We start from the raw sequence: 14,303 nt of genomic DNA, 5'->3' as shown, positions 1-14,303 counted from the left end.
AGTTGATGAAATGGTTTATTGACCATCTCTCTGGTAGCACTGAGACCGTAGTTTCCATATTTTAACAATCAAGTGCACTTAAGGCTAGTATACGCGGCTTAATGTCCGTTTTATTTAAATGATTTTGTGCTCTGTAGATCTCACAGTAACACAGAAAAAGCAATCCACACATTACTTATCATTATATCTGCTTTTCTGGTCCTATTGTCCAAACACAAAATGCTGATTTGATGATAATCCTGGTTCACTTCTTAGGATATGGCTGAATAGTTCTGCACACAGAATACTGTGTAGTAAATATACCACATCTAGGCCCTTTCTCCTGTAAGTTTTATTCATATTCTCTACTTGGACATGTACGTTCTGTTGCCTCAAACTGTGATGTTTGTTTTCTATCATATTAAATTAAATGACCAGTCTTCTAAAGTCAGAGGAGTTGTTATTCCTGAAGAAGAGCTTAAACCTCAGTGTCTGATCTGGATCATATACACAACAGGATGTTGTTGTGAGCTTTTTCCAGAGTAAATACTTCCTATTGTGACGCAGCTTCCTGCAAAGGGATCCTTATTTTAGATTTCTACATGTTTTGTGAGGATTGATGTGGTGTTTAAAGTACTTTAATTTGTTTCTAATCTCTTTGCTGGCAATCAAAACCACAACCTTGCGCGAGTGCCCGCCTCAATAACTGAACTGTGCACCGGGATGCAGATCGTACTCCAACACGTAGAGCTGCCGCTTCCTCGTCACTGTAACACGGAGGTAAGAACTGTGATCAGAGAGACAGCAGAGGACACGAGTGTCTTTGTTCGCCGGTGCATCACTGTTCGTGTTTCCAAACCACAGCATGGACTGCTTTAACTAAAGGTTCTTGTTTGTTTACTCTGCACCTGCACTCAGACATGTTTTAGCAAAGGGAGCTCAGAGAAACACGACATCTTCTATAATATCCTATGATCATGTTAAATATTAAAACAAATGGAAATCTGCTAATGTTCAAAAATGGTGAAAGCGAATATCTGGAAAATAATAATATTGTAATTTTACAGTCACACATTGTGCAAAAATAAAATAAAAAAAAGACATTTTTGATGTGGACGTGATAAAAAGTTTGGCCTCTTTGTTTATACAGTCAATATGTAAAATACTTTTTTAAACATGATTTGTATTGGATATGATCTGTAATTCAGTGAAACTGAAAATTGGTCAATAACAGTTAAATGATTAACTTTTTTAATCACTGGTGTAAATGATTTGTCCTTCACAAACTAGGAAATATCTGCAAAATACCAATATTTTTGCTGATCTCAAACCAGCAAAAAAAAAAAGTGTAGTTTTAGAGTTAAATGTTATAAAACAATGAAATTACCATTTATAAAAATAAAAAAAAAAGTTTTTTGAGGGTGAAAATGCAACAAACAAAACATATCCCAGGTCTGACAACATATGAAAAAATTCTAAACTATTCAACACAACTTAGTTTTGGGTCCCCTGAACAAGTACAATCTGAACAACATTTTTAACGTAAAGGCACCAAAGGAACCTAGAAAGTAACAAACTCTAATTCAAACTAGAGCATGAGAACAAAGTTTGAGAATTTTCTTCAGTGATATTTTTTCTTAAAAAAAAAAAAGCCTCTTTCTGTCAGATGTGCTTTGAGTCTACAGGAAGGAGGAAGTGACGCGCGCGCACAGGGCGCACGGCAGCGGCTGGCACCGGACGCGTCCAGCAGTTGTCTCTGCTGTTAAATCTCTGTATGTGATTTATTAAATGAGTGCAGTTGTCACCGTGGGGATGGAGGATCCTTACCAGTACCCCGTTTTCTTCGAATGTGCCAACCTGAGCGCAGAGCAAAGGAAGAAGATAGAAAACTACTTCCAGATTCGCCGCAAATCCGGCGGAGGAGAGTGCGGCTCCGTGACTAACGTGGACGATAAAGTTTGCTGCGTTTCTTTTAAAGACCCAGAAGGTAAGAAAAGTCAGCATATGTGTCTGTGTAGCTCAGTTCTTGCTTCATTTCTTTATGTCGCAGGTTAAATGTCTTGTGCCGGTGAAAGTGAAAGTATGCGCCAAAAACAACAGGTCTGGGTTTCCATCACATTTTGTTTGTATTTGGTTTAGATTTAGTTTTTTAATGAAAGAAACTAAATTTCACGTCAAAACATATCTGATGGTCGAAATAAGTTTTTGCAACCTGTTGGATGAGTGTCTAAATTTAGAAATGTTTAGTTTCACTTTCACACTCTTGGGTGGAGCAAATACTGTCGATGCTTCAGTAGAAGTAAAAATACTTGATTACAATGTAAAAGTATCCTTCATTCAAAATGTTACTTACTGCTGGTTTACAGATATCAACTGTTTGGTTGAATTACAGATATTAACAAGTAAAATCACAGAAAATAAACTATTAATTTACATATTGGTTGAAAAAGAGGAAAAAAACACAAGCAAACTGTACCTGGTGCCCCATTTTTAATTTTATTTTTTATTTGCCATCATTTAAGAAAAAAAAAAAGCACATTAAGGAATTTGCAATTCTTTTTTTTTTTTTTTTTTAATTCCCTGCTTTGTTAAATTACAGATAAGATCCTGTATAATCATGATGAAGGTAAATAAAAATTTAAAAAAAACAAAAAACCCTAAAACCATCCAGCCTTAACTGCATAAAATATCCACATCAATAATTTGTATTTTTACAAATTTGTTCATAAACTTACACAATTTTTTACTGTTTTTAAATGAGCCAAAAATATTTACAGTTATTTTCCACTGCAGTATTTCTTTTTACCAATTCACATGAGTTTATCACAAGTCCATCTTCACACTGCTTGTTAAAGCTGCTGTCAAAACCTCAAACTAACTAACTAATAATGTCAAGTTATTAATTAGTGTTTTCTATCAGCAAAGGACAGAAATTCTGGAGCAGAAATGAAAAGCAAAGTTCAGGTGAAGTACGAGCACCTCAGAGCTCCAGATCAAAGCAATGAAAAAGATTCCAAGGATGGTTTTCATTCCAGCTCATCACTTGACTGCATTCTTACACTGCCATCATGAAGGCGTGTCTGTTAGCAAGCCACTGACACGGTATCTTTAAAGGATGCAGGAAGTTGTCTGGACCCTGACAAGTAACGTCCTCGTCTCTGTCTCAGCTCAGCAAAGAGTCCTGCAAAGATGCGAGCATGTGCTGGAGTTTCCAGGTGGTCCTCTGGTTCTGAGGGTCCGAGGCTCCTCTCACATCTCAGCTGCCTCCGACCTCGCCGCTTCATCACAGGTGAGTAATCTCACAGTGTAGCAGTGTACGTTTACTCCATTAATGCTGTTCAGGTGACCTTGATTTCAACACAACGGAGCTGTTGAACAGTGTGTAAAAGTGCTTCAGTGGATACGTGCAGTTTATATTAAGCTAAATAAGGTATCAGAATAAGCTTAAACTGAAAATGAATATCAGCTGTTTGTCTTAAAATGAATCAAAGTTATTGACAGTAGAAATACACCAAGCAGCCACAACCCTAAAACCACTGAATCCTCATTTATAGAATAGAGTAGAGTACAATGGAATAGAATAGAGTACAATAGAATAGAATAAATGCCTTTATTGTCATCATACACAAAGTACAACGAAATTAAAAGACAACTCCCATGGTGCAAAGGTATAAAGGTAAAAGTATAAAAAGACAAATAAGTATATATACATACATTTACAACATTAGTCAGTAGGAAGTATGTACAGTTAGCCAAACAGTAGAATAAATATATTGCACTGCTGACGGAGGAACACTGTGGATATATGAGAAATATAAATAATATAAATGAAGAATTTTTATAAGTGATATAATATATATCTACAAAATATAGAATAGTTTAATATAGAATAATTAAAATGTATTTATAATATAGTGTATATAGCATAGTGTAGTATAGTATAGATAATAAATATATGTGATAAATAGTACAGACTATAGACTAACGTGCATTCAGTACCCATATTGCACTTGGGTAGAACGTGTTGGTGAGTCTGGATGTGCGGGCCTTGATGGATCGGTATTTTTGTCGTTTTCTTTATATTTGTGCAACTTAAACACTGCTTTAGACTAAAGATGAGTAATTATTTAAAATAGTTTTTGTTTACTAAAAATACTGTGTCTTTCCAGCAGCAGAAACAGGACTCCACTCTTGCCTCAAACCTGCCACCAAGTGGGGAAGAGTATGAACTGCAGTGTGATGGTTACCTCCTTCGTTTCCTGAAGGAATGTCCGAAGGCTGGGAAAGAACTGGAGAAAAAGCTGGCCTCTGTGGCCTGCTCTGCTCAGCTTTACCCAGAGGAAGGCAGGGTTTTAGTCAGGAGGTCAGCTCAGCCTGGTACTGCACATGGAGACAGTCACTGGAAAGCTGAGGTAGACAGAGTTTTTGATGACTACCGGTGCCATTATGAGATGGACCCTCGCAAAGCCAAAGTTTTGCTTCAGTCCTGCAGCTCTGGTCAGACCACAGATGAGGTGAAAGTGTACAGCGAGGTCGGGATGGCTGTTGTTGTCGGGACACATTCTCAGGTGAACGCCAGGTTAGCAGATGTAGAGGGCTCCAAAGGGAAACACAGAGGATCGAGTTTCAGCGAGCAGCAAACCACCGTCCGTCGACTAGGTGAGGCCAAACTCCGCCTCCTGTGGAAAGAGATTCAGGGCAGTTTGGGACAAAATTTGCCAGAAGTGAAGGTCACACAGGGAGATGCAGGTCAGCTGGTTTTGACAGGTTCTGTGCAGGAGATTGTTAAGGCTGGAGAGCTGATATGTGAAGAGGAGAACTTGGTGTTACAGAGAACAGTATCTGACAAGAGCCCACATTTTTTGGCTTTCCTGAGGAAGGTTCATGGGGGTCCAGGGGTGCTCCGGGACTTTTTAGGGGTTGGTAACGAGGTAGAAGTAGAGTTGCGAGACACAGAGCTTAATTTCTTCGCCTTCTCTGATGCTAAACTGGATTACGCAGAGAAACAATTACAAGAAGAGTTCAAGGATGTCAGGTTTTATGTTCCTAACTACTCTGTTGTGCCACCAGAGCTTCAGGAAATGCTTAAGTCCAAGACAAATGAGATGAACCAAGGACAGCGTAGGGCTCAGGTTGTGTTCGGCTCAGACAGCGTGGTGTTCTTACTCGGCCACACGAAACAGGTTGAAGAGCTGAGCGATACTGTCACACAGTTTATTTTGGACCAGGCAAGCATAGAAGGAAAAGTCATTCTTCCTTTCCCAGAGTTAGTACAGCACTTGACAGAATTGCTTCAGCTGCATAACTTTGCTCATTCAGGGGTTACTCTCTATCCTTTGACATCTTCCTCTGGGCCCATAGTGGCACTGGAAGGTCCAGCAAACAAAGTGACTGAGGTCAGGAACAGGCTGGGTCCACTTCTGGACTCCCTTGTTCAGCGCAGAGTCACCATTGATCTTCCAGCAGCAGTCAGGTATTTTGAAAGCCCCTCTGGAAGAGACAGCATCTTAAGTATGGCTCAGTCTAAAAAGTGTCTCATGTGGCTTGAGAGGCAGCCTCATGCTAGTAGACAGAATTTAGGATTTGCAAAATACAGCCTTCAGGACGGGCTCCAGGTGCTGGTGTGTGAAGGGGACATCACCAAACAATACGCCGATGCCCTGGTGAACGCTGCCAATGAGGATCTGGACCACCGTGGAGGCATCGCTGCTGCACTGAGTAAAGCAGGTGGGTCTCAGGTGCAGAAGGAGAGCAAAGCCATAGTCAAGCAGAGTGGAAAAATCTTGACGGGGGAGGTTGTAGTGACCACCGGAGGCAACCTAAAATGTAAGAAACTCCTCCATGCCGTTGGGCCTATAGGTGGAAAAGTAGGTGGCAAAGAGAGGGAGTTACTGGAAAAAACTGTGCAGACGGCTTTGAATTTAGCAGAAATGATGGAGTTCCAGTCCATAGCTATTCCTTGTATCAGCTCAGGTGCGTTCGGTGTTCCTGTCACTGTGTGCTCTGAGGCTATCGTAACTGCTGTCAGGAAGTTTGGTAGTCAGGGAGGGCGAAGTCTGAGCAAGATAATCCTGATTGATAACAGAGGAGAGGTGGTGAGGGCCATGAAGGAAGCATGTGACAGGCTTCTCCAAGGGGTGAGTAGCAGAAGCAGCACCGCACCGGATGTGGAGCTCCAGAGGGATGCTGCTGACCAAGACTCAGCAACAGGAGCCACAGCAGGAGCCACAGCCAGAGCTCGTGGAGGCAGCGTCCAGGTAGAGATCGTTCAGGGAACCATCGAGACCCAGCAGGTGAGAAACGTTTTAGAGATGTTAAAGCTGCAACACTAAAACGATTGTTCAAAGCGCTAAATTGGATAAATTTGAACATTGTACTTTGTAAGGTGGATGCCGTGGTGTCTCCAATGGTTGGCCATAATCCTCTGTCTACCCGTGTTGGTAACACTTTATCCGATATGGTTGGACCTCAGCTGACTGTAGAGTTTAATAAGGAAGCAGGAGGAGCAACACTGCCTGGTGGCACAGTCCTGGTGGAGAACTTGCCTGTCCTTAAATCTAAAGCAGTGTTCTTCCTCAACCAAGTCCACTGGGATAAAAACCAACATGGAACTGCAGTCCAGGTGAAGTACTGCATACATGGAAAACACAGGTACATGTTTGCCCTATCTCTGTCTCTTTAAAACCGCCAACAACCAATCTTTCAATTTTCCAGGCACTGAGGCAGGGAATGAAAAAAATTCTAGCTTCCTGTGCCAGCAGAGGTTTTCGTTCAGTTGCTCTTCCTGTGCTTGGGACCGGTGTTGCCCTGGGTTTTCCTCACAACATGGCCGCCAGGGTTCTTCTGGAGGAGGTTGCTGTATTTGAACAGAACCGAGACGACACCTCACCTTTCCTGGTCCGTTTCGTTACTCTCCCCACAGACAAAGAATCTAGCAAGGTAAAGTAAATGCCAATACAGCTTCATGTCAGTAGAATGTGTCTAGACTGAAAATGTGTTGGTCATGCCCTTGTAATCTATTTGTTTTACACCTCAAACCATTTACGTTTCCTTGAACAGGCCTTGGAGTCTGCACAGGAAACTGTGCATCTCAGAGGATTCACAAATAATGCTAACCCAAGTCAAGGTTAGTCTGGATCACTGTTGCCTTTTCAGTTTCAGACTAAGCAAGACTTTGATGAATTGCTTCTTTCCAAAAAAAAAAAAAAACCTTTACTAAATCCTTTAAGGTCCCATATGGTGAATGTCCATTTTATTGTGTTATGTTTGTCATAAAAACTTGGAAAATGATCATTTACCACAAAACTCAGAATCAAGCTGGCGAGTCACCTGCTGCTTTTCTTCCACAGTGTCAGTCACAAACAGAGATAGAATCTTCTTCCTGAAGACGGTGAGAACAGCCGTAGCTCAGCAGCATTTAAAGTGATCGACACTGAAACAGCCCATTTAGAACATGGCTGAAGCCAGTGGTTATACAATCATGCTAAAACGAGACATTTTTGCTGAGTTTTGAGTTGGAAAAACAGACACATTATAGGAACATGTGAGACTTTCATTAATGTGCTGATACGAAGCACCATATGTGACGTTTAAGGCTGCAGTAACCACCGGAGACCACAAGGAGGCAGAAAAACATCAGAGAAGCTCATAAAAACTGTGTGTCAGCACATTTTTGCTACTTACACATTAACAGAACAATATTAGTTTGGAGTCCTTTAATTTCAGTCCTTTTAACTCTGTTTTGGTCTTGAAAATTACCTAGGTGTTAACTTCTAATTTCTTTTCTATTGCCATGACTTTAGCACCCTTCTACAGGCACGTCTCCGTAACCAATGATGAGGTCACTGCCACACTGGGCGGAGTCAAGCTTCAGATGATCTGTGGTGACATCATAAAAGAGGGCACTGATGTCATGGTCAACACACTGGACTTCTCCAAAAAACCGTCTGGTACGATCTGAATGGTTTGATTGATTTTTAAATACACATACAGGACTGCAGAAGTTCTGTCTTTATTTTCCTTGTACAGTAAATTACCTGAGGTTTGATTCTAACTATTTATGAATTCTACAGGTGTCTGTGAAGCCATTCTGAATGCAGCAGGCCCCGCTGTCCAAGCAGAGTTAGCACAAAGTAAGCCTGAGGAGTGAACTGAAAAATACTGATAATACTTAAAAGAGGTTGAAGGGAGTGTTTTTATTATATTAAAGTCTGCGGTTGAGACGCTGAAGTTGACATATTCATCAAACATCTTATGCACAAATCCAATATGGTGGGATTTGTTTTAATCCTGTGTGCTTTTTTATTTTGTATTTTGTCAGAGGGCATTCCAGAAAACTTCATGTGCACCACAGGACCCGGGAGGCTTGGCTGCAGGGAAATCATCCATGCTAGCTTTAAGGGCGACCCGCAGAGGATCCGCAAGATCTGCAAAAAGATACTGAAGCAGTGTGAGAAGAAAGGCTGTCAGTCAGTGGCCTTTCCAGCCATCAATACTGGTTTGTACTGTGTGCCTGCTGTCGATGTGCATCTGTGTGTTTATGAGTGGTTGCCCATTGATAGGCAACTATAGAGTCATCGTGCTGGTGTGTTTGGGTGTTTTTTTTTGTCTGTTAACAGTCCAGCACTTTGCAGGAGAGGAGTTTGAACCTGAAACTTCATACATGACCTCTGTATGGTCCCTTCTCGGACTGATTAGATTTTGGGGTCCATACATGCATTTGGTGACCGCTACAGAGGTCAAAGGTCCCATTTCCCAAAAACAGCTCTGTGTGACTGAAAATGCACAAAAAGACATAAGTGTAGTAGACTAACTTAGGAAGACATTGGAGGCCTATACACTGGTGATGTAACATATGACCGATGAGACAAAGGTCAAGGTTATAATGAAGGTCTTAAATCATCACACATTTTCAGTCCATTATAATTTGGAAAAGATGTGAGATAAACACATAGTTTTTTACTACAATCAGATAGAAACCCATATTGGTGATGTGACATTTGACCTTGGGCAAAAGGTCAAACTCAAGGTCATTAATCTTAGGTGCTTAGTTGTAGGCATAAATTACAGCAAAACGCTTCCCCTCCATGCAAAGTATCTGTGTTCGATAACAGAATAAGCTGTTGTTACATTATGGATCATTTTAAGACAAAATCAAGGCAAGTTCATCCTAATGTAGATGCACAGAATCAGGTCAACATGCATACATTGGGCAGCTATCTACTGAGGGCTCTCTAGTTTTATGTTTTAATCACATAAATGTAGAAAAAAAACTCATCTAGTTAAGTTCAATCAAAGTAGCAACTCATGAAAACCAGTTAAAGGTGAAGATGGGCAGAATCTGTTGCTGTAAATGGAATCTTTGGTGATGTTTCCACAACAATTGTCTTTTCATCTGATCAGGAGCGGCTGGTATGGATCCTAGTAAAGCCTGTAAAGCCATGCTGGACGGCATGTCCTCAGCTATTCACAACTTGGAACCAATGTCTCTCTCACTCATCCGCATTGTCATCCTGAAGCTGCCAGTCTTCCAGGCCTTCAGGTTAGAGTCTTTCTTCACACCAGAACAAGCAACAGAAGGGACGGTTAGAGTTTTAGATTGAAGTTCATTCTTTTTTCCGGTCAGATTTCTTGTTTTTAACAACATGTCCTGTGATATGTTTTTGCAGATCAGAGCTGCAGAGTCACATTGGACAAGACGCCCCAGGCCGTGGCAGCCTGATAGGTATGTTTTCATTGAGATCTCTTGAACATTAATGAGTTCTTTCTGTGCAAAAACTGAGAGAATAAGACCTAATAATGAAAAGTACTAAGTAGTTTCAGATTTCAGGATATAATGTAATTGCACAAGTGCTGAATGTTAACTGAGAAATGAGCGTTTTTGTGGTGTGTGGTTGATGTGTAATCTAAAACAAGACCAAGGGTGTTGAGTGATGCGCCACTTTAACAAACTGATGAAGCCAGCAATGTCTGAAAAGGGTTTCCAAACATAGTTTAGGCTGATGGAAATGTCATTGTTTTTTGTGGTATTTGGTCATTAATCAATTTATTGAACAAAACAGAACCTCAGATATCTATAGAAACTCTGTCGGCTGTTTATCCAAGAGTTTGTTGTACTCTGAACCACAAATGTCAACCTCACGGTGCCACAATAGGAGACGTCATTGTGCTTTATCCTTGAGGAACCACAAACCAATGTTCAAAATTTCAGCACTAGACATTAAATAGCTGTTTCTCACTTTATAGAAAGAGCTAAGCGAAGGCTCAAGAAGTGGCACGACAAGAAGTCAAGAACCTCTGCAACCTCTGCAGCGCTGCATGGTTCATCCCTCACCTTTTCAAAGCCCCAGCCAGCTGTGATAAATATAATTAGCTGTGGCCCAGACATCATCGATACCATCAAAAGAGATTTGGAGGGGCTCCTGCAGAGGCAGCTGGTAGAGAGAGACGTGCAAGTGCAGCATTTGTTCAGGCTTGATGCCATGGAGCTGGACGCAGTGCAGGCAAAAGTCAAAGTCTTAGGAATGAGCCTGGAGCCCAGGCTGAATGACAGCAGAGCTGGAAATGCAGCCAGATCTCAAGCGGGGGGTCGGTCAGGACAAGAGGTCTACGTGCTGAAAGGCCTAAATGAAGACGTTTTGAGTGTAATTGACCTGATAAATGGCGTAATCCAAAGAGTGCTTTATGAAGACCTCCAAGAGAAAGAAGAAGCAATGTTGGCTCTCACTGTCCAGTGGTCAATTAAGGATGGAAATGGACACTGGCAGGAGCTGAACCTCCATGAGAACTATGTGTTGGAGGAGGCTCGCATAGGGAAACAAGTGTTTGCTGAGATTGCGACACCAGACGGCATAAAGGTGAAAGTAAACCTGACGACAAAAGAAGCCACCGACTGTCTGACAGGTATCACGTACAGCATGAACAGGAGCCAGTCTGATGCAGGTATGTCACATTTTGTTCACTGTCTTCTTTTTTGAATGTGTTTCCAAAATCATCATATTATTTCTTGTGGCTTCTGCTTCAGCCTTGCAGCTGCCAGCACACTGGGAACCTATGCAGGAAGAAGTCTTTAAAAAGGTCGAGCTGCAGGCTAACTCAGCGGAATACCAGGATGTAGCCCAGTGTTTCTTCCGAACGGCCAAATACAACATCAGCAAAGTGAGCTTGTCATACGTTTTGATACACTTTTAACCAGCTAGAAACCCAACGTACAGAATATAACTGGTTGTTTTCTGAACTCAGATTGAGCGTGTGCAGAACCTCTACCTGTGGCATGCCTACAGTGTGTGTAGGCAGCGTATACTTACCAAGAACAGTGCGGCAGAGCTCGGTGAGAAGTCTCTCTACCATGGCACGTCAGCAGAGTCGTGCACCTGCATTGAGAGGGACAGATTTGACAGGAGCTTTGCAGGAGCTCATGGTAAGGCGTTTGTTAGATGTTCTTATTTAAAAGCCCCAATGATTTATGATGCTAAAAAAAGTAAAGTTAAATGTTGAACTTCTTATGTCCTAGCTGCCATGTACGGTAAGGGAGTTTACTTCGCTGTGGAAGCCAACTATTCGGCCGGTAGGTTTTCTCCAGCAGACACCTCGGGCCTGAGGCGTCTGTATGTGGCTCGTGTCCTGACCGGCCGTTACACAGTCGGTACTTCCGCCATGAAAGCCACCCCTCCTCGAGGCTCGGACCCCACCAACTGCTTCGACAGTTTGGTGGACAACCAGCAGCAGCCCTCCATGTTCGTGATCTTCCACGATGACCAGGCCTACCCAGAATACCTCATCACCTTCAGCTGAGGAAGCTCAGTGCTGCACGGTTGGCGTTACAAGGATCCTTTTTACACCCTACACATATAGTGATCAGTTAGCCTTAGGTTTCTATTTTGAGTTAAAGCTGCAACTGTTTTTCGTGATCTTACCTTGACGAGTGTTCATTTCTCAGCAACAGAGAGGCACTTTGTAGCAGGGCTGCACAATTACGTGACTATTCATTTTGATGATCGTGGTCAACGTTTATGATGCATGCTGTCCTCAGGGAAAACGCTGCTGCATATCAACAACAACAGAAGCACTTCCGAGGGAGTGATTGTGATGCTTTGGCTCTACTTTTTTGCAGCCTGTGCATAAATTTCCAGGAGTTTTTGCCCATAGTCCAGAGTAGCAGAGCAACAGACGAAGAGATCCTCCAAATGGATCTTCATATGTTGCTTGCAAGTATTTCAGATTTCGAGGAATGATGTCAAGTAATGACGACTAACTTAGAAAGCCTGACTTCACTGAAAGCTCGCCTGGAGGAGCCCCGGCCCCTTTACCTCACCGAGTCCTCATCCAGCTCAGATATCCATAACAGTGGTGCCTTATGTTGTGTTACTGTATTGCACAAGCCAAAATGGAAGCACTGTATTGTTTCTGCATGCAGTATAGTTAGTTCTTTTTGCTGCTTAATACAAAACAAAATGTTTCTCCTACTCCATAGCTACAAGAGAAGTCTGTCTGCTGGAACATGGTTTACTTGTATTTAAGGGTTCTTGGATAAACTGAGTTTTTGTTTAGGTTTTTTTCTTCTTCTTCTTCTTTTTTAATGCATCGGGCTGCACATAGGCATAGTGAAGGGGGCAAGGAGCAGGAGACGAACACGGAAAAGGAGAATTTTTTTTGTAAAAGAAAAAGTCGTAAGGCTGCACTATTTGGTGAATATTTATCTTGATCAGAATTTTGACTTCACCGATGAGTGAGGAGTTTTCAGTACAGTTTTTTTTTCTATTTTGCCTCCAGGAGATGCGCTGAATTCTAATTTGTTCGACCATTTTTGATGTGCTTTGCAGATACTCGCCTACAAAACACCATTACATTAGCAGCAATCCAGCACATGGACATGTAAAAGTGCAATGAAAATATGTTGCTTCTAAAATCCATTAATAATTGTAATAAATAAGAATGACTTACATTTTTATCAAAATAAATGTGATAATCACTTTGACCATGAACCTGCAGCCCTGCTCTATACTGGACAAAAACAAGTCGATGTGTGAAAAGGACGTCCTCTCAGCTGAACATGTGTGGCACTCTGGTGTTCAGCGGACTTTCAGCAAAGCATGGAGTGAATTGGAACATGAAGCAATGTTAGAAGGATGAAGTTTGCCACAGAAGCTCCTTGAAATTACACTTTACTTGTTTGGAAGTCCTGTTTTTTTTATTTTATTTTTCTGATTTCCACACATCTTGTGATGAAAATGAAATTCTATTTTATCTTCTAAATGTAAAGTTGGTGTAATGTGAGTCTGTTTCAGCTGTATGCAACAACTCTGACTAAAGACTGCTCTCTGTGGCTCCCATCACTTCCTTCATTGGAAATTTCAACTAAAATTATTGAGATATTTGGCACAGCAGCTCATTTTATTTATACATCAGCCATTTAATTACCAAACTTTGAAATGATTACATGAAGTATTAACTATAGAGCTGGTGCACAAATATCAACACTGCATGCAAAAGCAGGACATGCCTCAGTTATGCTTTTGTCTGCATTAACCAAAGAAAAGAGTTAAACCAGCTGTCCTATGGGAATTCATTTCTTAAAAGTGGTCACACTTTGCCAATAATTTTTTAAGCTCTCTCCCTAAGTGAATCGATTTCTTAAAGAAAACCAAAACACAGGATCAACAGGAGTGTTTGTGTTTTTGTAACGGTGCCATAAATGTTCATGATAAATGACTTTAAAAAGTAATTCAAGGAACCTGTTCTACTTCAATAAATGCATAGTTACAAGCTAAAAGAATCTGATGTACTGATTTGAAGACATTATTTAAGTTGGAAACAAACATATTGATGGGTTGGGTTGATGTAATGATGTTGAAATCTGCGCCACCTTAATATTGTGTGTAATTTAAACTCATATTTCTATTTTCTAAACTCATGTTAATGACATTGGGTTAATAACTTAGTGTTTCATCACCTTGAATGTCATCTTAAGATGTCTGGACAATGTCAGACAGTTAGACTAGTGGTGGGGAAAAAAAAAAAAAAAACTCAATTGTGGATTAATAGCTGGTTCCCCCTAACTCTGTGTTGTTTAGTGATTTAACATAATATCATCAGAAGTTTTCTAAATTGATGCAAACTGGTGGTTCATGGGGCTCCTTTTTTCTTTGTTTTTTCAGCCCCAACATTATTTACTAGTGTGTAGAAAAACAGACATGACTCGAGTTAGTGTCACATTAGGATCTCAGTTGATCCACCTTTATTAGGGAGGGTACACTTTGTCATCAGTGCAAATGAAATGGTCATTTATACAGATGAGTTTACATTCTGTGCCACATTATCAGGAC

General features: G+C 41.1%; 1 protein-coding gene across 3 annotated transcripts; it reads left to right on the top strand.

The window, feature by feature from the left end:
- Positions 1-1,695: 1,695 nt before the first annotated feature.
- On the top strand, positions 1,696-13,750 carry LOC103371029 (poly [ADP-ribose] polymerase 14-like). Of its 3 annotated transcripts, XR_520918.1 has the most exons (16): positions 1,696-1,966; positions 3,147-3,268; positions 4,149-6,272; positions 6,365-6,601; positions 6,694-6,918; positions 7,039-7,105; positions 7,782-7,928; positions 8,052-8,111; positions 8,300-8,476; positions 9,382-9,520; positions 9,648-9,703; positions 10,225-10,920; positions 11,003-11,136; positions 11,221-11,398; positions 11,492-12,083; positions 12,114-13,750. XR_520918.1 is itself a non-coding variant. In XM_008300243.1 (15 exons), the coding sequence occupies exons 1-15, from the start codon at positions 1,768-1,770 to the stop codon at positions 11,770-11,772; spliced, it is 4,839 nt and encodes a 1,612-aa protein (XP_008298465.1). In that variant the 5' UTR covers positions 1,696-1,767; the 3' UTR covers positions 11,773-13,750. The 3 variants fall into 3 exon arrangements, 2 of the variants coding, with proteins under 2 accessions (XP_008298465.1, XP_008298464.1); XM_008300243.1 differs by having other exon boundaries at positions 4,152-6,272; positions 11,492-13,750; XM_008300242.1 differs by having other exon boundaries at positions 11,492-13,750.
- Positions 13,751-14,303: the final 553 nt, after the last annotated feature.

The sequence above is a fragment of the Stegastes partitus genome, unplaced genomic scaffold (assembly GCF_000690725.1).
Source record: "Stegastes partitus isolate 25-593 unplaced genomic scaffold, Stegastes_partitus-1.0.2 Scaffold1513, whole genome shotgun sequence".
Lineage (NCBI taxonomy): Eukaryota > Metazoa > Chordata > Actinopteri > Pomacentridae > Stegastes > Stegastes partitus.
The sequence above is the reverse complement of the archived record's forward strand: the minus strand, read 5'-3'. Positions and strand labels throughout refer to the sequence as shown.